This window comes from Myripristis murdjan, chromosome 13 (genome assembly GCF_902150065.1).
Source record: "Myripristis murdjan chromosome 13, fMyrMur1.1, whole genome shotgun sequence".
NCBI classification, from domain to species: domain Eukaryota; kingdom Metazoa; phylum Chordata; class Actinopteri; order Holocentriformes; family Holocentridae; genus Myripristis; species Myripristis murdjan.
In genome coordinates this window covers 40558775-40583561 of record NC_043992.1, presented here as the reverse complement: position 1 = coordinate 40583561, position 24787 = coordinate 40558775, and the positions used below count along the sequence as shown (strand labels likewise).

The window sequence follows — 24787 nt, the reverse complement described above, 5'->3', positions numbered from 1 at the left end:
TTGAGTATTTAATTTTCTGCCGACTTTTTACTTTTACTCCCTACATTTGAACATAAATATCTGTACTTTCTACTCCTTACATTGTCAAAACAGGCTCGTTACTTCTCTCTCCCTCTCTCTCTCTCTCTTTGGTGCGGGCGGGCGGGCTCGTTACCACCAAGAAAAACATTACAACACCTGCACCAGCACCGTACGAGAACAAAAGGCAGAGAAACTTTCCAGGCTACAGCAGCGCACTGACATAGATTGTGAAACAAAGCGAAGAGTTGCCACTCCGCTGTATTTTCACTGGCTAAGAGCAGCACACTGGCTTAGCTTGTCTATTCAGAGAAGAGGTATCACTTCGGCTTATTTTTCATTCTATGTTATCACATGCATACTACTGCTCATTCATTGGTAGTTGAATTGTTAGGTCTGTTTGATAAGTAATTTACATTTTTAAAACAAATAATAATTTAACATATTTTTAAATTATTAGAGTCAACATCTACTCCTTCAAGATAATTTATTATGTTCTACAACTCATAAACATACACCAACACTACATACTGAGTGTTTGAGCAGCATATCTCCTCTGTGCTACAAAAGATCCGTGGTAAAAATTATATGAGTGACTGGCACCTGTGATGAGTATCGTGGGTAATTTCTTCCCAAACACCCATTCTCTGATAGGAATACAGCAATGTCATTTAACACAGAGAAAAGGGACACACTGTCAATGACCACACCTGTGGTATCGGCAAGCTCCAGATTTAAAACGTGTGCGCAGCACCAGACGTGCACATGCCCCGGGACATGGGCTGACAAGAGAACCAAAAACCCTCGGTACTCCCCTTGCATGTTTGCTGCCTGCACATTCAGTGATGTCAGCTGCATTTAGCTGAGTACTTGCTTAGGCAGATCTGCAAAATCCTGACCAGAAGATGTCTGGCAGTTTACTACTGCAAGCAGCCTCTGGTTAAGTTCATGCGTCTCATACCTGGTTATTATGGAGCACTGGTCTTTGCACCAGATATCTTGGACAGGGTCTCTCTGAATGGAAAACATTTCAGCTTGCTTGACTTCATTAGCAATGTTTTCTTTGATGAAACGTCCAATAATCTCCATTCCTGAGCTGAGCTGTTGTTTTGGAGCGGAGAGTGACGTGCGACCCTCCACCCTTGGCTGTGCCTGACTCATGCAGCTTCTTCCTGTTTTTAGTGTGTGAATTAATTTACATGCTTTTGCAAACGTGTGTAAAATGTGCTGATAAAAGAACAAGCTCCTAAAAGGTGGCCTGTGGTCTACTGCAGCATCATCCAGACTATAAGCAGCTTCTGATTTCCCTCCTACTCAATAACTAATCTGATTGTCATTCAACAGGCGCTCGATGTCCCCTCTGCTGGCAGATATGTGTCTGTGCATTTATGTTGTGACTTTTCTCATGTTGTTTAGTTCTCTGCTGGATGTCATTCATTCCAACTGTGAAAGGATTCTGTGGTAAAAGCGAGACATACTGAATAAAACACAGTGTGTGTTTTTTCTCTGTATGTAAGCCATGAACATTTGGTGTCATTTTTGCATTGAAACACTTTCTTTACACATGTATTTTTTATGTTCTAACAACTAATTAACCCTAATCCCCTCTGTCCTCCTCCTCTTCATTTGGCGGTGGATAGTTGCTGCCGCTGGCCATGCTAACAGCATCTGTGATTTTGAATAAATGTGCAGGATCAGCCTCCACCTTTTTGTTTTTTTGAGGTTAGCTTTATTTTTGATTTGAACTTACAACTTTTAGATTCCACTCTCTCTCTCTCTCTCTCTTGATTTGATTATTTCCTGATTGACCTCTGGCATTACATGGATAGATGCATCCACATGAGGAGGTGGGGGGAGGATGAGGGCAGTGCTTCCTTCACCTTCCTTCACCAACTGGGACCGTGTAACCCCCGATCAGATGGGCTGTTTCAGCATCAAGTGGACCAAATTTTCTCCCCACAGTTTTTTGCCCCATATTTTTTTCAGTGCATTGGTGTTTGTCAGAGTTGCCAGACTGCCAGTCCGAGCCTGCAAGACGTCACTGAAATGATGGGATGACGATGATAATGATGGATTAGAAAAAGATCAACTCACCTAAAATTTCATTTAAAAGCCGAGTCTCTTTTCCTGCTCTTTTTTTGTCCAAAAAGAATTAAAGGTAGTTCTGTCCCAAATCTCGGCGGGTTGGATTCAGTGACTGGAGCAAATAAAAGCCCCGGCTGTTCATTGATGTTTTAAGGTTTATGCTGCCTGATTCAGTCTTTGAGCAGCCACAACAGAAGGAGCTGCTGTTCTACTGAAAACTGTTTTTACAGACATACAGCTCTCTGTCACATTCATAATTCTGACAGTTTGCATGAGATGTGACTAAGACAGAGCAGAGCAAACGCCTTTCATCGCATCTGTTTTGGCTCATATTTCAGCAGCATGGACAGAGAGTGGAGGGCTAATTATCATTAGTCTTTTGTTTAAATTTCACAGGAAACCGGGTGCCCTGGTAGCTCACCGGATAGGAGCGTGTACCATGTGCTAAAGCTGAGTCCTGTGTCCTGGGTTTGAATCCGACCTCAGGCCCCGGGGCAGACCCAGGACTATGTATCTGGCCTGGGAACGCCTTGGGACCCCCAGGAGGAGCTGGTGGATGTGGCCATGGAAAGCATCATGTGGGCTGACCTCCTGAACCTGCTGCCACCATGAGCCGGTCCCGGATAAGCAGTAGAAAATAGAGTGGAAAAAATAATATGGCATTGACATAACATGCCAATCTCTAGTAGGTAATCAATGGGCTGTTCAAAACAAAAAGCAAATATGGCACAAAATAATCAAATTCATTGTAGCTGCAAAGCATCAAGGCCCAGCCACACAGGCTGTGTTCAGTCTTTAATATCATGTTTGAATTCATTCGTTACTGGAAACAAAACACCTACAGTCACAGACACCTTTCGTTCTGCAGGATGTTGGCTCTTATCTAAAGCAGCTGGGAAAATTCTTCAATAGCACACGGTGGAAAATCATGGAGGACCGAGCAAGTTCACTCACTGACACTGATGTTCACTAACAGGAAAAATGTGGACCAATCAGGGGTCTAATTTCTTCTCATAGAAACATAAACCTGAATGTGAGCAGATTGTGAGTCTAAACCTGATTCCAATGAGTGGCAGCTGCCATACTTTACCACACCTGACTGACACCTGTGACCTCAGACCAGACCAACATGGATGTCAAGTAAATGTTGACATTAATAAGAATCACACAGTTATGTTAATTTAATCTCATGGTGAACTATTATCAATATGTTTTTTCTGCAGTGCTGCCTTTCTGTCAGCAGAGGGCGCTGCTGCTGTTCAGTTCAATAGAGAATTCCATTCCATGAAAGGGCGCAGCTGAACTGTTGAAGAATCCCCTTCAGGTTATGGCTTGTAGTTCTAACATCTGGCCAGCAGGGGGCTGTCTCCATTTGGCTGCACTTCCTGAGACTGGCGTCTGCTACGCTGTAGCGTCTTCAAAATAAAAGCACACCCCTCGTACTCTGTAGCCTCTTCAAAATAAGAGTATCTAAGCCCTGATTCCTACGCAGTGCCGTTTGATGTTCAGCTTCGTTTTACACAAATCAGTTTGTTCCCCATTTAACTTCAGTGGTGAACTCGCTGTGTTTCCTGCCACTTCTGCGTTCTGCATGGAGGCTGTGATCCTGCCTCGCAGCTGCGGGATCAGCCTGACGTGTCTTCCTGCATGAAAACGGCTTTTCTACTTTCACTTTCAACTTCAACCGGATTAAGGACGTTTCTGTCTTTTCAGCCGCTTGGAAAAAAAACTCTGTTCAGTCAAAACCAAACGGAACGTCGACGAGCGGTAAGGACGATTATTTTTTCGGTTTTGTTTTGTTTATTGCTCTTTTCAGCTGCTTTTTGCACACACACACACACACACACACACACACACACACACACACACACACACACACACACACACACACACACACACACACACACACACACAGTCAGCAGTGTGGCAGCAGAAGCAGCAGCGTCTTCTCTCTCTGGGTTTCCTCTCCAGGTGAAGCTGAAAGTCTCTTGGATTTGATGTGGATGTGACTCAGCAGGTAAAGAGCCGACCAGGGATCATTAGAGATGTTTGATGAACAGGCTCCTACATTGTGTTTCAGAGCTGGAGGACTGGAGAGCACACTGGGACCAGCACATGTGGAAAGGCTTTCAAAACGGGGTTAACGTGTTTCAGCATCTAAATATTCATCATGTCATGATATTTAATGTTGACTGAGGACAAAATCATCTTTGTCTGAAATGTTTTACCTGTGTGTTTTACTGCTGACCAAAGTCTGCGTCAGGTGAGCTGTAATCTCAACACCTCATCGATGAAATATGCACCAAGTTACAGAACCAGTCTGACAGCTTGGAGAAAGTTGACTTGAGTTCATTTATTTTGCTGTTGATCCACCAAGAGAGCAAAACACCAGTTATTTCATGCTATATTATATTTCACTCTGCTATCACCTACTGTTTCAATACAAATGTTTTGAAACCTTTGAGTTTGAAAGCAAAACTACTTAAAAAAAAAAAAAAATGACACAAACTCTGAAAAATTGGCAAAAGAATTATCAGAAAATCAGTCAAACAGAAAGTGATGAGACATCCTGTCATGGAAAGCTTGTTGTCATCAATCAGCCGCTGTGTTTGTGTCAAGGTGTCGGCTCGGCTATGGATGTGTGTGAGGAGAGAGAGGAGGGACTCCCTGCCTCTGAAAGCACTCTGTCTGGGGAACATGACAGCCAGACCAAAGCTAAGAGGTGAGATGAGGATCTCTGACTGTCCATGACTGTTCTCCATCTCAGAGCTCAGCAGGCAAATCAGCACAGCAGCATTATTCACAGGAAAAGCTCTGTGTGTGTTCACACTCCATTTTACACACAGTGTTGTTTCTGAAGAGAAGTCACTCATTATTATCTTAGTATGTTAGTGTGACTAAGAAAGTAAAGCAGATCCCTTCACTGTGTTCATAATGTTTCTATCAGGATCAGATCAGACTCCCCTGAACCTGGACCTGGACCTGAACCTGGACCTGGACCTGAGCCCAGCTGTGTGTCCATGAGGAGTGACCGCTCTAAGGGTCGATATATTGACTTCAAAGACGGCCGCCTCTCTGTGTATGATGGGTAATTATTTCAAACTTGTGATAAATCAGATGGTTTTCTGTCATCAGATTCATGAGATCCAGAATTGGTTCGACCCTTCAGACTCTGTTGACTGAGTTTCCTCTTTCAAAACTTCACATCCAATGATCGTGTGTGTGTGTGTGTGTGTGTGTGTGTGTGTGTGTGTGTGTGTGTGTGTGTCCTCCACAGAGTCCAGCAGCAGAGCTCAGAGGTTCCCAGTGCTCAGTCTGCCCAGCAGCATCAAACACACCTGGCCTCCATATTTATGGTGTGTAAATGTACAACAACAAACCAACTGAACAACAACCATTCTGCTCAGAATCGTCTCCGTGCTGCTCTCTGTATCTTTCAGCCTCTTTGACCTGGATTTGATTTGGTGTTTTGTGTCCAGATTTTAATATGGAAGTCAAACTCTGTTATTTTTCTGTTGCAGCTGCTGGAAGAGAACATCAACACCTTTGTGAAGAAGGAGCTGAAAAACCTGCAGAGGTCTCTGAGTCCAGATTACCCAGAATGCTTAGAGAGGCAGAGGGAGGATGTGGAGGTGCTGGACGGTGAGGAGGAAGAGCAGAGGAAGAGAAGCAGAGAGTTTTTTCTGCAGATCACACTGCACCTCCTGAGAAGGATGAAGCAGGAGGAGCTGGCTGAGCGTCTGTGGAGCAGTAAGACCCCCCCCCCCCCCCCCCCCCCCCAAAAAAAAATCATTTTTAAATTTTAAACAAAAAAATCTGAGTTTGAGTCAAACTGAAAAAATTACATTAAGAGCCGAGTCAAACAGCCAATCGGATCAAAGCAGTTGTGATGCGTCAGGCTGTTGCTTGATGACAGATTATTTCAGCCTCTGACGCTTTTTACCCACAAGAGTTTTTTCTCCCGGCCAGCAGGGGGCGGCTTGTCCTCCTCCTGCCTGCCGGTGAAAAGCAGCTTCCTGTTTTCCCGTCTCGTCCTGCTGGCTTCCCCGGGACAGCGGCGGCGCTCCGGCTGAGAACTTTATTCTCTCCAAATCCTGATCACGATGTGCAGCTCTTCATTTGTTTCTGCAGTCTGTTGTTTGGCGGCGGCTGCTTTGTGTTGTTGTCCTCTGATAGCTCATGTTTACAGAAGTGTTGTCATGGCAACACCCTAACCAATCAAGAAGGGCAGCCCTTTTAGCTCCTCCTAAAAGTTCCTGGAGCAGGGCCCAAATCAACTTCCAGGAAATTTAACCTGGAACAATGTTTTTCTTCAGGTCTCGGCACACCTCGCTAAGTTCTTACAGTTGAAAAGGACCAATAGATACATTTACCAGGAAATATTCACATTTCTCATATTTAATACAACATGGATTTGTTGATGTTTTGTTGTTTGTTCATTCAGAAACTGCCGCTGCAGCGTGCCAACGTGAACTCAAATCTAAGCTGAAGAAGAAGTGTGAGTGTGTGTTTGAGGGGATTGCTAAAGCAGGAAACCCAACACTTCTGAATCAGATCTACACAGAGCTGTACATCACAGAGGGAGGGAGTGGAGAGCTCAGTGAGGAACATGAGGTCAGACAGATTGAAACAGCATCCAGGAAACGAGCCAGACCAGAAACACCAATCACATGTGAAGACATCTTTAAACCTTCACCTGGAAGAGGTGGACCAATCAGGACAGTGATGACAAAGGGAGTGGCTGGCATTGGGAAAACAGTCTTAACACAGAAGTTCACTCTGGACTGGGCTGAGCACAAAGCCAACCAGCATGTCCACTTCACATTTCCATTCACTTTCAGAGAGCTGAATCTGCTGAGAGGGAAAAAGTTCAGCTTGGTGGAACTTGTTCATCACTTCTTCACTGAGACCAAAGAAGCAGGAATCAGCAGGTTTGAGCAGTTCCAGGTTGTGTTGATCTTTGATGGTCTGGATGAGTGTCGACTTCCTCTGGACTTCAACAACAACCAGATCCTGACTGATGTTTCAGAGTCCACCTCAGTGGACGTTCTGCTGACAAACCTCATCAAGGGGAAACTGCTTCCCTCTGCTCGCCTCTGGATAACCACACGACCCGCAGCAGCCAATCAGATCCCTCCTGAGTGCGTTGACATGGTGACGGAGGTGAGAGGCTTCAGTGACCCACAGAAGGAGGAATACTTCAGGAAGAGATTTAGAGATGAGAAGCAGGCCAGAAGAATCGTCTCTCACATCAAGACGTCACAAAGCCTCCACATCATGTGCCACATCCCAGTCTTCTGCTGGATCACTGCTACAGTTCTGGAGGACGTGTTGAAATCCAGACAGAGAAGAGACCTGCCCAAGACCCTGACTGAGATGTACATCCACTTCCTGGTGGTTCAGTCCAAAGTGCAGAACGTCAAGTATCATGGGAGAGATGGGACAGATCCAGTCTGGACTGCAAAGACCAAGGAGATGATCCTGTCTCTGGGAAAACTGGCTTTTGAGCAGCTGGAGAAAGGCAACCTGATCTTCTATGAAGCAGACCTGGCAGAGTGTGGCATTGATATCAGAGCAGCCTCAGTGTACTCAGGAGTGTTCACACAGATCTTTAAAGAGGAGTGTGGGCTGTACCAGGACAAGGTTTTCTGCTTCGTCCATCTGAGTCTTCAGGAGTTTCTGGCTGCTGTTCATGTCTTTGTGACATTCATCAACTCTGGAGTCAATCTGCCGTCAGAAGAACAATCAGCCTCCCAACTAAAACTCCTCCAGAGTGCTGTGGACAAGGCCTTACAGAGTCCAAATGGACACCTGGACTTGTTCCTGCGCTTCCTCCTGGGTCTTTCACTGCCGACCAATCAGACTCTCCTACGAGGCCTGATGACACAGACAGGAAGTAGCTCACAGACCAATCAGGAAACAGTCAAGTTCATCAAAGAGAAGATCAGGGAGAATGAGTCTCCAGAGAGAAGCATCAACCTGTTCCACTGTCTGAATGAGCTGAATGACCGTTCCCTAGTGGAGGAGATCCAGTGGTACCTGAGATCAGGACGTCTCTCCACAGAGGAACTGTCCCCTGCTCAGTGGTCAGCTCTGGGCTTCATCTTACTGTCATCAGAAGAAGATCTGGACGTGTTTGACCTGAAGAAATACTCTGCTTCAGAGGAGGTTCTTCTGAGGCTGCTGCCAGTGGTCAAAGCCTCCAAGAAATCTGTGTAGGTTCAGAGATAACTGGACATATTAAATACATAACATGATGTTTTCTTCACAACAGAAACACATTTAAATGTATTGTTTTCATCTATAATTCCTCCTCAGGCTGAGTGGCTGTAATCTGTCAGAGAGAAGCTGTGCAGCTCTGGCCTCAGTTCTCAGCTCCCAGTCCTCTAGTCTGAGAGAGCTGGACCTGAGTAACAACAATCTGCAGGATTCAGGAGTGAAGCGTCTCTCTGCTGGACTGGAGGGTCCACACTGCAGACTGGAGGCTCTCAGGTCAGGATTCCTCAACCTGCTCAACACATGACCAGTTCAGTCCTGATTTACATGCAGTCTCCCCTGTAGCCAGCTGTGAGGACACTGATGTCTGGAGTGGGGCCCGACCGGTATGGATTTTTTGGGGTCGATGCCGATTCCGATATTAGGGAATAAAAAAAATCTGATAACCCATAGATCGGCCTATTAAATCTTTACATTTTCCAATTTAAAAAAAAGACGAAATACCTGCTTTGGATGGCTTAAATATAGTTCCAAACACTTGTTACAAAGATATTAATTGAAGGGAGAACATTTTACTATTTTCAAATACTTTTATTATCAAAAATTGTGTGGAACAAGCCCCACATGAACAATTTGAACATAAAACAAATCAAAAATATGATGTGCAATAAGGAAGTATCATCATGTCATCATGTTCAGCTTTAAGGTGCTGCCATAGGTTGGTTGTGCTTTTTGCTTTTTGCTTGCTTGATCCCTGGCTCACAGAAGCTGCACAAATATTACAGACTGCTTCACCAGTGACATCCTTGGTGAAGTAGTCCCACACCGTACTGTGTCCACCTTCTTTTGCCATCTGTAAAAAAAACAAAGTAAGACATAACATGTATTAGTTAAAAAATAATGTTACAAATCTGTCTAGTTACGTGGGCCATTTTGAAACTCAGACATTAAGCATTTGTCTTACTTGTGTTCACATGAATATGGTGTGTACACTCCTGGCCACTTCATTAGACTAAACCTATTACTTTAAAATGTTGTTGACTGTAAGAAAGCTGATAATTCTTCTTTATGGTTATTATTGAGGTGGTAGTGGGTGTTGGTGTGAGGAGCATCATATTGAGGTGTCTGATATTTTGTCAAACCCACTTCGGGTCAAAATACTGTGAACACCTCTCAATATACTGCCCTGCACACCAACAGCAACACCCACTATCATCTCAGTAAACATAAAGAAGTCTCTCTGACAGTGTCAACATGTACAAAGTGAGACATTTATTAAAGTACAATTCATGGCAGGGCTGTTATTGGTGTGCATTACATTGCACAGTGTCTAATGAAGTGGTCAGTGAGTGTATTTAATGAATTATTATCTGTAGGTAATAGGTAGGTGGATAAACAGCATCATAAAAGTCTCTGGTAAAACATGATTTGAAATGCGCCTCTCTGATGTCCTCTAAACGTGCTTTCACATTTTCTTTCCTCCATGAAGTTAAAACTTCGTCCAGAAACGCTTTTTCCTCCTCAACGCCACAAGTTAAAAAACACAGTCTGTGTGCTGCTGTAAATAAATGCAGCCCACAGGGTTTCTGCACGGTGACGACACGTTATCCTAATGTGCTCCGGTCTGATCTAGTCTGCTAGCAAAGTGCTTAGCAAGGTAATATTGAAGCTAGGTTATCCTAACTTTAGCTTGCTAACATATCAGTCAAGTGTGACAGACACAGCGAGGCTCGCCATGGGGAATAGGAAACTTACTGAGTTATTGTTTATTTCCCAAACTAGTTATGAACTTACCATTGAGGCAAACCGCTGGGCTCAGTAAATGCGCTGTGGGCTCTTCAGTCTTCTCTCTACTTCTCTCTGTTGTGGGGGGGGACTGTGGAGCGGGATGTGAAAGGAGTCGGAGCGCCCTCTACTGGATACGTAACGCAAAGAAAACACTATATTCCCTGCATTTAACCAGTGGAAAATAAGTGTTAACATCGGCGTCAATCGGCCAACTTTTGGCCGATTACCGATTATTCTCTAATGGCTATAACCGATCCAACAGATTCCAACAGATTGTTCTGTCTCTCTGTCTTGTCACTGTGAAACTGGAGATACTGGAGAATTTGACTGAACCATTTTTGAAATATAACAAGTCACCCTCAGTTGTCAACCTGCTGAATGAAACATGCAGCAAGCTGCTCTTCATCTGGAGACAATGTCAACCTCCCAGAGAGCAATTCTACATCTTACATGTACTACTGCAGCCATGCATACAGCTTCATGTCACTGAACAGATTCCTAAGCTGTGTAGGTTTTTGTGAAAACACAAAGCAGATGATGTGGTGGACTGATTGTGTTTGTGATGGTGTGCAGGCTGTCAGGCTGTCTGCTCACACAGGAAGGCTGTGCTTCTCTGGCCTCAGCTCTGAGCTCCAACCCCTCCCATCTGAGAGAGCTGGACCTGAGCTACAATCATCCAGGAGACTCAGGAGTGAAGCTGCTCTCTGCTGGACTGGAGGATCCAACCTGGAGACTGGAGGCTCTCAGGTATGGAGAGACACACACAATGTCTTACAGAGGCCTGAGGAATATTGTTTCATGTTGAATGGTGGATATGAGTGACATGGTCTGCTAAATCCTTCATAGGGAAAGTTATTTACTTCTACTAAAAAGTAACTGAGTTAGTAACTGAGTTACATCATTGTCAAAGTAATTAATTACCAGGAAAAGTAACTATTACGTTACTTTTTAAAAAAATTGTTCAAATATGTCAAATTAGTTGGCTGCCAGAGAGCCATGGGGGGTCGCCAAGCCCTCTTGATTTTGAGGGGTGTGATTTTTTTTTTTAGTTATGTGTTAGTATGTAATTTATTTGTGACACATACATAGGGTTAAAAAGCTTAATAATTAGTTTGAATAAATAAATAAATAAATACATTGACATTAAAAAATTAAATCTGGAGGAAAGGGTTGTCACGTGAACACCCTCCCACACTCACAGAGGTAAACAGAGTAAACTTGCAGAAAGTCAGTGTTTCCCATACACAGACCAGTGTGGTGCAGCGCCACACAATCAACACCAAGCACCACAAACTGATTCCGCTTTTTTCCCCCCAACACGATTTTAAAATATAAATATCGTTCCGTTCATTCATCTCTGCATAGCGCTCGTTCTCCCTGTCATTCTCGTTCACACACACACACACACACACACACACACACACACACGCACATACATGCCAGTGGTGTGCGGGTACACTTACAAACAACCCGCACTCGCCCGACGTTTTCAACCAACCCGACCGCAACTCGGACCTCAAGTCGGTTAAAATAATGGACCCGACCTGCTTCCCGACGTGCTTATTTTAAAACGTATAGGCCATGCTCTTGGTTAGCTTGATCATAGCCTTATTGGCTTAGGAAACTGACATCCTTGAGTCATGTGCATTTAAAACTAAGTAGGCTATTACAATTTTGATGCAGAGCAGTTTAACGTTAGGAACCTGCATTATTGCATTAGCCTATTTTATCCCACTTCACCATGCATGCAAAAGTTAGTAATAATAAATTAATAATAGTAATGTAATAATAAAAAGGTAATAATAATAATAGTGTGCGCCAAAGTCTGCAATGGTGAAAATATGGGTCCCTCAAGAAAAAGGTTGGGAACCACTGATCTAACGGCCTCTGATAAAGTAGTGATACCTTCTTGTCTGGGTGGGGAATTCCATTCATGTTGATAAATTACAAAAAAGTGTAAAGTCCGATCGGTTTGAAAATTGACACGCCGCGTTTTCTGCACAAGACGCACATTTTTCATATAGGATAATTAAATAATAATAATAATAATTATAACAAAAAAAGATCTAGGGTTTTTGAAGAAAGATCCGGGGCTTAAGCAGCTCTGATTGCTGACAGAGAGCTGCTCGGTTGAAGCCGCATCAGTGAGTTCAGTTACAGCCTAGTAACAGTGCAATTTATTGTCAGTAACGGTAACGGCGTTGTAACGGGGGAAACAGTCTTTTTTTTTTTTTTTTGATTACTCGTTACTGATAAAAGTAACACTGTTAGTAAAGCTGTTTATTTATAAAGCTGTTATTACCATCACTGTTTCCTGCCCATGTTTCCATCCTCAAAGAGAATCTGCTGCTCTGACTCTGGGTCTGTATCAATCGAAGGGCTAGATCAGGGGTTCTCAAACTTTTTTGGCCCAGGGACCCCCCTGGAGGGGTCAAAATTTTCCGGGCACCCCCTGACACTCGCAGCACTGATAAGCATAATACTTATAACCACATTTGTACTCTTAGCTAGTTGATTAGCAGCATTAGCACATAGCCTCATCCAAGGGTGTAGCTTTGGCTGGGTGGGGACGTAAAAGCGCTCCAAGGCGGCGCCCCTGAAAGTTGATGTTTTTTGCATTTATGACTGCAATTTATTGTCATGTAGAGCTGATCAAATAAACAAGCAAATAATCATAATCAGAAAAAAATAAAAACTAGTAAGGGATTGACATTTTTATACTGCATATATGAATATCTATACTGACTACAAGTATTTAATAATTCTGTAATGCTGTAAGTTAAAGGCAACTAAAGAAAGACAAGCAGGCAATTTAACTGAGTTCTTGTCTTTAGTGCAACTGTGCATCATCCTGTACATCAACAACACCATACAGAAACATAAATAAAATAAATGTTTGACATTAAATACCTAAATACAAACAGATTAGTGTCCATTGTCTTGCTCTTATTTGAAAAAAAAAATAAAATCTCTGTTGTTGAGGCTCTACAGTTCTATAAGCTTGACATTTTAAATCATGGTTAGTAAAAATGGATAATCCCTGCTTCCCTAGAGACAACAGGCCAATGTGCCTGATAAAAGCTCTCATATCAAAGAAGCTGAACTGTTGTTCTAACTGCCACCTGATGAAATAAACAGTGAAGTAAACAGTCCGTGTGTGTAGCTGCTGCCCAACCAGCCAAACAAACTCCGCTGTGCGCGTCCTCCGGCGCTTTTTTTACAACCACATGGAGTGACTGCGGGGACGGCCAATCACACGTTAGCAAGAAACGGCAGAGCCAATCGATGAGCGATATTAGGTTAGAGGCGGGACTTCTAGCAGAGACCGGCCGTTAACCCTTTGTGTACCATAAGACCTGACTAGACACTGACGGACAGAGGCGCTTTGAGTGTTTGTTGTTGCTGTTATTTGTGAAGCCGTGCGAGCGCCTGTGAGCTGTCATACCAGATTGCCTGATGTGTAATCACATGAGTAAGCTCTCCAAATCAGTCATGGGAGACATTCACAGTTTAACCCCCCCCCAAAGTTTTTAAAAAAAATTAATAATAATAAAAAAATACATTTCCGTGAATTTTTTCGCGGACCCCCTGGCTATGCGTAAGTAGGTTTGGGAGGTGTGTCGGTGAACACCTGTGCATGAAACCAAACGATAAGCAGCTTCAACGCTCTCAAGATGGACAACACTGATTCTATAGTTTTATGTATTTTATTTTATTTTGTCTTCGTGAAGATGCAGGAGCTCAATCACTTGCACCGTCACAACCGGGTTATATATTTTCACACAAGGGAGCAGCGTGATCAGGTAAAATAGTAGCCTATACACCGTTTATTATAACAGCACCCGCTGACATAGCCTAACTGGTTATTTGTTTACTTAGGCCGACTTATATTTCATCTCACGCCTCAGACCTACAGACTATCCCAATTAAAGTAACTGTACACATGGCTACATTGTAACGTACCTGATGTACTGATGGTTGCTATGGAAACATCATGCAAAATGCCTGTCTAACTCATCTAACTAAACTTGCATTTACAGGCGTTGTTCGGATACAGTTAACAGCTAAACCCAATCTATGGTGGTAATTATAGGCATGGAAACTTATCAAAACGTCATGATATAAACATTAAGACGGTCTAAAACATGCTTCATAATTCCAGCAATGATGGCTGATCCAAATTCAACTGGACCCAAACGTACCCTTAGTCCAGTCATTTTAGGCCAAAATTGGGGTCAACCTAGGACAAACTGCAAGAGAAGCAAACTCAACTGATTCTGTATCCTCAGTTTGTCCTGAGTGAGGGGAAAAAAGTCCCAAGGAATCCCATTGGTGGAAAGTTTTGAAAATCACCTCTATATGACCATATAATACCAAAAAACAGCCTTTTAACACACAGGGGAAAGGGGTTCAACATTTTACTTTCAGATATCACTATAAAAATTCACAAGTTGATTACACACACAAAGACAAGAAAAAAAGTCAATTACAAGTTTTTTGAATTATTCTGTTTACACATGCATATCACACATTATCTGATTTGATATGCACTAATAAGGAATATAAGGAATAAATGCCAGAAGAGACATTTAAACAGTGAATTAAAAGGTTAATATATATATAGTAACCTTTTTATCTGAAAGTAAAATTTTGAACCCCTTTCCCCTGTGTGTTAAAAACAGTGTTTTTTCACCAATGGGATTCCTTGGGACTTTTTTTCCCTCACTCAGGACAAACTGAGGATACAAAATCAGTTGAGTTTGCTTCTCTTGCAATTTGTCCTAGGTTTTTTCATAAAATGACTGGACTACCTGGGAAGTAGGCTGTAATGTCGGCCGTGAAGCATCGTGGAGGTGTGTCCTGCAAATGAGTCAAAAATAGGCTGGATCGGTTGGCTGCATTATCAGGACCCCGTGCGGTAAAACTGAATTGGGACAGCACTTGTCGTGACGCCGTGACGTAAACAGCCTACAAATACGACCTAGGCAGCGTACAGCCTTTGAACTGAGACAGAGCCTCTGTTTCTTCCTCCAGGGTGGACCACGGTGGAGAGCAGTGGCTGAAACCAGGGAAACCAGGACTGAGGAAGTGTAAGTGTGGATTTACTTTAATTTAATTTAATTTAACAGGGACAGTGCACATTAATGAACATTTCTGTAAATGCACCAGAATTTGCTAAAAGGCTATGTTGAGAATAGAGTGTTTCTGAATATCTGCTGGGACCTCTCTGCCCTGGACAGCAGCTCCGGGCAGAGAGCAGACTGGACACACAGATTTCTTGTTTTGCCTTTTATACAGGGAACTTTGGCATTACAGATGAATGGAGCTTTACAAAGTTGTGAGTGGATAATCTTTGAGCTGAACAAGAAAATATTCATTCATTCATTCATTCATTCATCTTCTAAACCGCTTATCCTCACAAGGGTCACAGGGGGTTGCTGGAGCCTGTCCCAGCACACATAGGGCGGAAGGCAGTGAAACACCCTGGACAGGTCGCCAGTCCATCGCAGGGCACAAGAGAATATAAAGAATACAATTATTTCTACATGAATGAAATAACTGCATCAATCATGCTGAAATGTCTAGGCTAGGCTGATATTGCTGATGTCGTCAAACTGAGATGGCGCAGCAGAATAATTCATTCATTCTTTACACAGATTAATACTCATTGGCTACTGTAGTAGCCCATATTAATTCATTAATTATAAAACAGGTGCTTCCCATCCTTAAATGTGATTGGCTGAGCCGCGTTCCATGCCGTTGTAAAATCAGTGTAACCCACTGGCAGACCGCAGCACAAAATATCCCTGCGCCAGTGTAAACGGACATAGCGTTGCCTAGCAACCAACTACTCTGCGCTCCACTTCCTCGTTAGGTCACATTTGTCTTTTGTAGACTTTTGCCAACAAAATGTCAGACTTTGTGGTGAATTTTGATTTGCTGGGTGGCCTGAGCCTGGATGAGTGGTTGGACGAGCTGCTTGGTGTCTGTTAAAAGACGCTGAATTCACCACCAGCAACAATGTTTTCACCGGTGTGGTAAAGAAACTCCGCCGAGAAGGACGTGACAAATCTTCCCACCACCAAGCCATAACCGAGGCAGACTGCCAGAAGATGAAGCACTTTCAGGCACCAAGCTCAGACACACCTTGGGGGCTTGTCTGTAAAGTCTGGTTTGACGTGCAGCTTCATATGGGACGCAGGGCGAACGAGGGCAACCGCTGATTAAAGGCAGACTCCTTCAGCATTCGCCATGACGAAATTACCTAAAATATGTCACCCTGTCTTTGAACGAATGCACAAAAAATCTCAAAGATGCTGCCGAAAAAACATAGAAAGCCTGTGGGGATTCATATATGAGCAGCCGGGTAACCCACTGTGTCCGGTGGCCTCCCTGGAGAAATAGCCTACCTCTCCCTGCTGCCTCCTGATCCTCCTGCCTTTTATCTCCACACAAAGTGGACACAGTGGGCTCTAGTTTCGCAGACCCGGCGAGGCGGGGACACAGTGCAGATGCGCTTCGCCAACTGGGTGTGGCCAGGTGGATTTTGCAAGTTTGGCACGCCGTGCTCAGTGGTGCAAGGACTCCGCCATCCCTCCTGCCGGCGGAGGGGAGGAGAGAAGGCGTGGAGTGGGTTTGACACAGCCGATTCACATTTAACCAATCAAATGAGCCCCTGTCCTCGCCTTTAAAATGCGCTGGGCGAAGGCGTAATGAACGTTTACACAGTCGACATGGAGGAAGAGAGCAGCAGCAACACACACTCAGGACAAAGAGGCCAGCCTTGACTGCTGGAATGTTGCTGGAGCTTCCATCCATCCATCTGTCCTTCCATCTGTCCATCCATCCATCCATCCATCCATCTGTCCATCCATCCATCCATCCATGCATCTATCCTTACATTCGTCTTCCTCATTCCCGTCTTTCCATTACCTGCCTGCCTCACATCTCTCTTTTTCCAGCTCTGTCACCGTCTGTTAAAGTTATTGATTTTTACGAGCAAATATAAATTTAACTGTGAAGCCCCCATTTTTGATGAATGTTTTTACCTCAAAGGATAATCCTCACCATATTCAAATAAATAGCCTACATGTTTGTTTTGCAACTTTCAACTCCATCACTTACCCCAATGGCAAATTTCCTTTGGCTTGGATGTGGCCCAAATGAACAGCAAAGATGTGGCCCAGTTACAGAAGTGAATGACGGCCCATATCTGGCCCAGGTATATGAAAGCTGTGTTTGAACCATAACATAGCCAGACCTCTGCCACAGCTGGACCAACACCAAAAGATAAGATAAGATAAGATAAGATAAGATAAGATATTCCTTTATTAGTCCCACGGTGGGGAAATTTCCCGCATCACAGCAGCAAAGTGGATAGCAAGATACGAAGCACAATTTACACAATAAAGCAATATAAACACTGTAAACAAGGAATGAGCAATATAAACACTGTAAACAAGGAATGAGCAATATAAACACTGTAAACAAGGAATGAGAAAAATACTCTGTGAACAATTTGAACCACAGAAGAAAAAAACCCAAAACCTGGGGAACAACACACTCCGGAGGTTCAGGGTTAGTGTGAACCCATGAGACCAAGTGGCAGAACCTGACTCCCGGACTGGGTCTCAGGAACTGTCACACTTGATCCTGCCTTATGGGATCTCCCCTTCCCTCCCGTCTTTATGTGTGTGCAGTAGTGCAGTGTGCGTGTGTGTGTATGTGTGTACGTGGGGGGTGGGGGGGTGGGGGGTAGTTAAGGTGCTGAGAATGTGCATTCTAGTGCAGTCAGTGCAGTCCTGGAGAGTGTGTGGTCTACTGGGAGCACTGCTTGTTATAGAGTCTGACGGCTGCAGGAAGGAAGGACCTGCGATAGCGTTCCTTCACACACTTTGGGTGAAGCAGTCTGTCGCTGAAGGAGCTCTCCAGTGTAGTTAAAGTGTCCTGCAGGGGGTGGGAGTCATTCACAATCATGGATGACAGCTTAGCCATCATCCTCCTCTCACCTACCACCTCCACTGAGTCGAGGGGGCATCCCAGGACAGAGCTGGCCTTCCTGATCAGTTTGTCAAGTCTCTTTCTGTCAGCCGTTGAGATGCTGCTCCCCCAGCAGACCACTCCATAAAAGATGGCTGATGCCACCACGGTGTCATAAAAGGTCTTCAGGAGTGCCCCCTGCACTCCAAAAGACCTCAGTCTCCTGAGCAGATAGAGTCCGCTCTGGCCTTTCTTATAAAGTGCAGTTGTGTTGTGGCTCCAGTCCAGTTTATTGTTCAGGTGAACACCCAGGTATTTATAAGATGTCACCATCTCAATATCTGTTCCCTTGATGTTCACCAGTGCCGGGGGGCAGAGTGCACGTCTGCGGAAATCCACCACCAGTTCTTTGGTTTTCCCCGCGTTGATCTGGAGGCAGTTCCGCTGGCACCAGTCCACAAAGTCCTGCGTCAGTTCTCTGTACTCTCTGTCGTCCCCCTCTGTGATGAGGCCGACGATTGCAGAATCATCAGAGAACTTCTGCAGGTGACAGGTGGGTGTGTTGTATGAGAAGTCTGCAGTATAGAGGGTGAAGAGGAACGGAGCCAGGACCGTTCCCTGCGGGGCCCCCGTGCTGCAGACAACCGTGTCGGACACACAGTCCCGGGTCCTCACATACTGTGGACGGTTGGTGAGATAGTCCAGAATCCAGTGTGTGAGAATCCAGTGTGTGAGGTGGTGGTCCACCCCGGTGTGCTCCAGCTTGTCTCTCAGAAGTACAGGCTGTATGGTATCATATGGCTTACAGCTGGGCCTCATACGGCACGCCTGTATGGCTGAGTTCTGGTAAAGCCTCATGGCTCTTATGTGGCCCACATGTGGCTCACAGACCAAAAGCCAGATTTTACCCAGAAGCTAACCTAATTTACACCAAACCTTTTACCTGGCTCACTTTCGGAAGTGAATGATGGGCCACATCTGGCCCTAGGGTGTATTAGCTTTAACTGAACCATAACAAAACCAGACTTCTACCAGGAGTGAACTAAATATGGTCCTTATGTGGCCTTCATATCGTTGACAGAGTGACATTACTTGAAGTGAATGACAGGTCTGCTGGCACCAAATAACAATAATAATTTTAGTGCAATATGAGCAGTGATTAAGTTGCCCTGTATATGGATCACTTTAACCATCCATGATATGTATGAAAATGAAACACACAAGTTTTGCTTCAGTTTTATTTCACAAAATGTAGTGCAAACAAAAATGAACAGTACAAAAAATATGAACAGTATGTAACTATAAATGAACAGTTTAAATTGAGCTGAACTGTCAGCTCCAGCTCTTTTCTTTTCATTAGCAGTTTTTTCTCTCTTTTCTCCCACCATCTCTGTCACCAGCCAGATGAAGCCATGTCTGAGACTGAGGAAGTCACTGGGTTTCTTCTAACAGCACCTTCACAATGCAGAACATTAGAAAGAGTAGTGTTATTGTAGCTTATGATATAATGTAATGCACTGCAAATTTTCAAAAAGTTTTTATATTTCATAAACTGTATGTATGACTTTCAGCTGAATCAGTCAGTCACTTGTCAGATGCATAGAGAGGGAGGAGACAGGCCAAGGAGTGTCACCTCTCACGTGACACTGGTTGCATCACTACAGAAAAGTACTGTGATTGGTTCGTTGCGGCCAGGGGATTGTGGGATTTGTAGTTCTTGAAAGACCACACTTAAGCTAGGTTACTCGCTAAACCAGTCTCCCGGTCCGCACACACACTTTTGAGGGCAAAGGCGAGTGAAATGTTTGCACTAAGAGAAGCACATAGAAACTGTGAAAGATGGCCACTCGACCATATATTCATGTTGGTGGACGGGCAGAGGCGCCGCGCATAGATCTCTGGCTTCATTACTCGCTAACGTTAGCAGCTAATCACCACTGACACGCCTCAGCTGCGTTAGCACCCAACGTTAGCAGCTAATATAATTTATATACAGTATATAAATTATATTAGCTGCTAACGCCCAGTGTGGTATTACCACAGTGGCGTTAGCAGCTAAGCAGCTAATATAATTTATATACCACACAGGAGTTGCGTTAGCTGCTAATATAATTTATATACCACACGGGAGCTGCGTTGGCTGCTAATATAATTTATATACCGTGCTTCATATGGCTTCATATAGACACAGGTCCTGTGTTAGCAGCCAATGTTAGTAGCGCTTAAAGTTAGCGACCACTTTTAGCAAAATCAGACATCAGAGATCATTAAAGTTGGATCAAACATTTTCATCCTAAAAGCAGCAGGCTTAGCGAGGATGCTAACGCAGCCATAAGCCTGTGTCTAGTCACCACCTTCACACGTCTTAAAGAAGAACAGACTTCTGTTTGGCTAATCATCTTATAGTTTTCTCCTCCAAAGACCAAAGGTTTTGTGGAACCATAACTTAGTGAGAATAAAATCTCCATTTATTATCATTAGTTCGACAAAATTTAAAAGGTTTCAAATTCACTTACCAAGCCAGTTGAAAGATGAGAGGAGCCAGGGGAAAAATTAGGCAAATAAGGTCCTGGTCATGTGCTGCAAAAGCCTCCACTCTGCCACCTGGGCAGGTGTCAGAGTGTATGGCCAAACTGAAGGTTAGGATGTGGCCCACATGTGTTCTGCCATATCACATTTGCCAGTTACAAGTCAGGTGTGGCCCAAAAGTAAAATCTATTATCTGGGCCAAGTGCTTCAATTACAGAACTGTCCCAGAGGAGAAATCCCCTCCATTTTTGAAGGTATAGCCAAACCAATGTGGTTAAGATGTGGCCCTCATGTGTTTTGCCGAATCACATCTCAGCCAGAGGAACCAGCTAGATGCCACATGTGGCCCAAAAGTCAATGCTATCAGGCTACTGATGCAACAACACACTAGAGATTAAAACAAAGGTTGAAGTTTTTACATTCGCTGTTCTAAACGCCCAGAGTCTGGCAAGGAACTGATGCATTTTACATTTTCGATTTGTGTGGAGTCAGGGTTTCCTCTAGAAAAAAAAATTGGCACCGGACAATGTGACCGACAAGTTTTCAATTAACCGGACAAATGTTTGAAATTCCGGTCAAATATTATCTGGATTTATTGAGCTTAAAATTTTATGCAGGCTATATAAGAATATCAAGGCATGTCAATTTATAGCATAATCTTTTTATTGAAAAGAGGCTGTATCAAATTAAATGAGTGCCGTCAACTGACTCACGTACGTAACGTCTAAAATAAATAAATAAATATTGCACAAGCTTGTGCTCTTTTAACATGAACATTGCATACAATTGCAAACAATTGCAACTACAATTTGCAAACACAAAAAAAGGCTCATACCATTTTAATAACGCGGCGTGCTGCCAACTTGAAATCAAATAGATGCAATAAAAACTTAATTCAGCAGCTGAATTAAAATCCAAAGTCTCAAGTGTCTCTCCACAACTTGCAATGCGCATCAGTCTTGTGACCTTGTTCTCCCCCAGGCGACTTCGCTGAGCTGTTTTGATCCGGTTCTGCAGAAAAAAACCTCTCTCTCTCTCTCTCTCTCTCTCTCTCTCTCTCTCTCTCTCTCTCTGATACACTGGAGACAGGGATCACGCAGTCTATTTTTTTTTTTAAAATAATAATAATAATAAATAAAATTACGTGGAAATTGACTGTTTTAATAAAATTCAAATTGTGAATATTTTCATCGGACATTTACAAATTACAAATTAGTCCAGTGATAACCGGATAACGGAAACCCAGTGTGGAATATTTATATATATGGAAGAAGAACTGTGTAGTTAACAAGAGCAGCTCCAGACACCATGACTGGAAAAAAGACATCACCGTACTGGACACATTGTTTGACTGACAGGTGATCAGGTTGGGTTTCCATGACGCTGCCAAACGGTGCCAATCTCCTTTGATCTGACATCAGATGTGACGGGACAGTCGATATGGAGATACATTTATGTGCTGATTGAGATAGTAGCATTGAATAGTGGTTTTTGTGGGTATTTATTGTTAATGTGTCTGACAGTCTGTGAGGTTGTGGTGACGTGTGCGCACTGCCCGCCTGTCAGCCAAACTTCCACTGAGCCGGCTCCGCTCCGCCTTGTGCTGAAAGTAGACGTGGTTTCAGATGGTGAGCTTTTGGCGCACCTCGGTGAAGCCTTTTGGCATGAAACTGTCACTGTGCCAAGCTGAATCTGTAGACACCTCCCCCCGCTGCGCCGCCACTCCCATCTTTGTGCACCTCGGTCTTTGAAACTTGCAAATCGTCCACCTCTCCCGTTTCGCCGGTCGAAACTAGCTCTGCGCGGGGTTCGCCTCACTGCGCCACCCCGCGCTGCGCCGGGAAACTAGAGCCCAGTGTGACAGCGCCGATGTATGGTAAATTAACAGTATACTTTTATTATTATTGTTATTGTTACAACCGATGTTAGTCATAGGCCTACGTCTGAGCAAAAACGCACCTGTCGCCAAACGCACACCACCAAAAGAGGAGTCCAAACATAACTGAACACTATTTTAACAATTGCTCTATTAATGGAAATATCCAATTCAACATTAACGAGCCCACATAGCCTGATGTGACATGATGATGGCACTAGATGAAAAAGCAATCTTAGCGTCTGTGTTGCTTGGCAACCGTTCTGTCCACTCTATCTTGCTTGGTGGAAGAATGAATAGTTCTCAATTTTATTGTTGCATTATTACCAATAAATTATTGATTTTTTTTTTCTTGTGTGTTTATTTTATGGGCTATATGTAGGGTAACCGTTTAATATTAGAACACCCCTCAGCTAGGGCTGGGCGATATACCGAAAATTTACCGATACCGAAATTTATGACGATAACCGACGTCACTTTGCTCATGTCGGTATGTTCGGTATTTTAAAAAAACAAAATAAAAGTCGTCTTTGTCTTTTTTGGCTGTGTAGGCAGGCATGTTCATGTCCCTTTAAGACGCTGTACTACGTGTCCAGCGTGTGTGGTCACGTGACTCCACCCCTCCAGTCTGTGACAAGAAGGGAACAGTGTTGCCAACTTGGCGACTTTCTCGCTAAATCTGGCGACTTTCCAACTGTCCATGGTGACTTTTTTTTGTCAAAAGCGACTAGAGACAAATCTAGTGACTTTTCCTGGTGTTATTGGAGACTTTTCTGGTATTTTGGAGACTGAAAGCTCGTGTCGTTCCTCTGCAGTTCCTGTTCTCAGCGAGCAGCGGGTGCTGCCGCGAGCCCCTCCCCCGCCCCAAAGTCCTCCCAGGCGGTCACAGCCTCCAGCTGCAGTCAGGAGAGGAGCAGAGAGGAGACCCACCACTCCGCCTGCAGGCAGCAGATGAATCACACATGCACAAAGCCGCGTTGATCGCGCCCTTATTCCTCTCCTACAGCGCCCATTACACTCCATTACAATCACATGCAAATCGCAAATTATGCAAATTAGGTGATGACGTCATTTGGCGACTTCTAGCGACTTTTAGGAGAGCCAATAGCTACTTTCCTTACTGAGGAGCTGGCAACACTGGAAGGGAAAGAGACGCTGAGGATGGAGGACGGCTCAAATGTAGAAGCGGCTCGAAGTCGATTCAGTCGAGGACGACTTGCTTATCATATTTTATACTTTAAACTTGGTTTGACTGTCAGTGGTTCAATAAATTTAACTTAAAGTATTTCATATGTATTTTCTTCAGTTATTCTCAGACAGAGTTAGAGTTGCACTTCTCAGGATGCAAACTTGTCGCCTTTCGGCTCCAATCTCTGTGTTTTTGGTCAGTCGGGTCATTCACGTGAATCGTGTAGTTTGGAAGAGACGCCTGGCCTCCGAGTCCCATGGAAAGTTTTAACGTTAGTTTGAAGGAACCGCCTCACGTTAAATTAGACCTTGTATAACGTTATGCTTCGAGCAAAGTGGCTAACGTTAGTTAGCAAGACAAGCGGGCCATATGATGCTGGAATGTCCATCAGCAAGATAGCAAACTAATTAGCTAGCTACCGTTAGCTAGTGCTAATGGTAATTCCAGCATGGTCTGCTTGTCTTGCTAACTAACGTTAGCCATTTAGCTCTAAGCATATGCTTGCTATGTAAGGGCCTAGTCTTCCTGCAATAAATCGGTCCAGGGAGGCATACTGTCAATATCACTGTCAATTCACAAAAAAAACAACAATAAAATAAATATTTATAGGCTATAGCCTTATTTTAGTGACAATTTTGGGGAAGCTAATCTTCTCCTAGCCTCTTAATAGCGCCGCCTATGTCTATCACAACAACAGCCTCCAGACGCTGTTGGCCGTTCCACTAGACGTTTTTCTCTTCGTCTCATGGCCCACCGGCCCACCGGGGAAATCCACGGGGGGTGTGTGTAATGCGGGGCGAGTCGGGTGGGGGTCCGGGGGGTGTGTGTAATGTGGGGCGAGTCGGGTGGGGGTCCGGGGGTTGTGTGTAATGCGGGGCGAGTCGGGTGGGGGTCCGGGGGGTGTGTGTAATGCGGGGCGAGTCGGGTGCACTGCGGGACCGCGTCTTCCTCCAGTGCCTTTTTTTCCTTTCGCCCTTTCCGCACCACCTTTCCTCTTTTTTCCCCGGATTTGGGGAATTAATTTCTTAACTTGCGCCTCCTCTCCTTTCCTCCACAGACACACACACACGAGTCGCGACACCACCTCCTCAACTCGCTGCCTGTGT

General features: G+C 44.2%; 1 protein-coding gene across 1 annotated transcript in view; it reads left to right on the top strand.

The window, feature by feature from the left end:
• Positions 1-24787, top strand: part of LOC115369783 (NACHT, LRR and PYD domains-containing protein 12-like) — a gene marked incomplete at its 5' end in the record, with an annotated part of 62231 nt that overhangs the window by 36037 nt on the left and 1407 nt on the right. Inside the window, 4 exons of the mRNA XM_030066449.1 lie at positions 8422-8595; positions 10681-10801; positions 13525-13538; positions 15142-15197. Coding sequence (XP_029922309.1) covers positions 8422-8595; positions 10681-10801; positions 13525-13538; positions 15142-15197 — 365 coding nt within the window. The remainder of the gene's footprint in view (positions 1-8421; positions 8596-10680; positions 10802-13524; positions 13539-15141; positions 15198-24787) is intronic.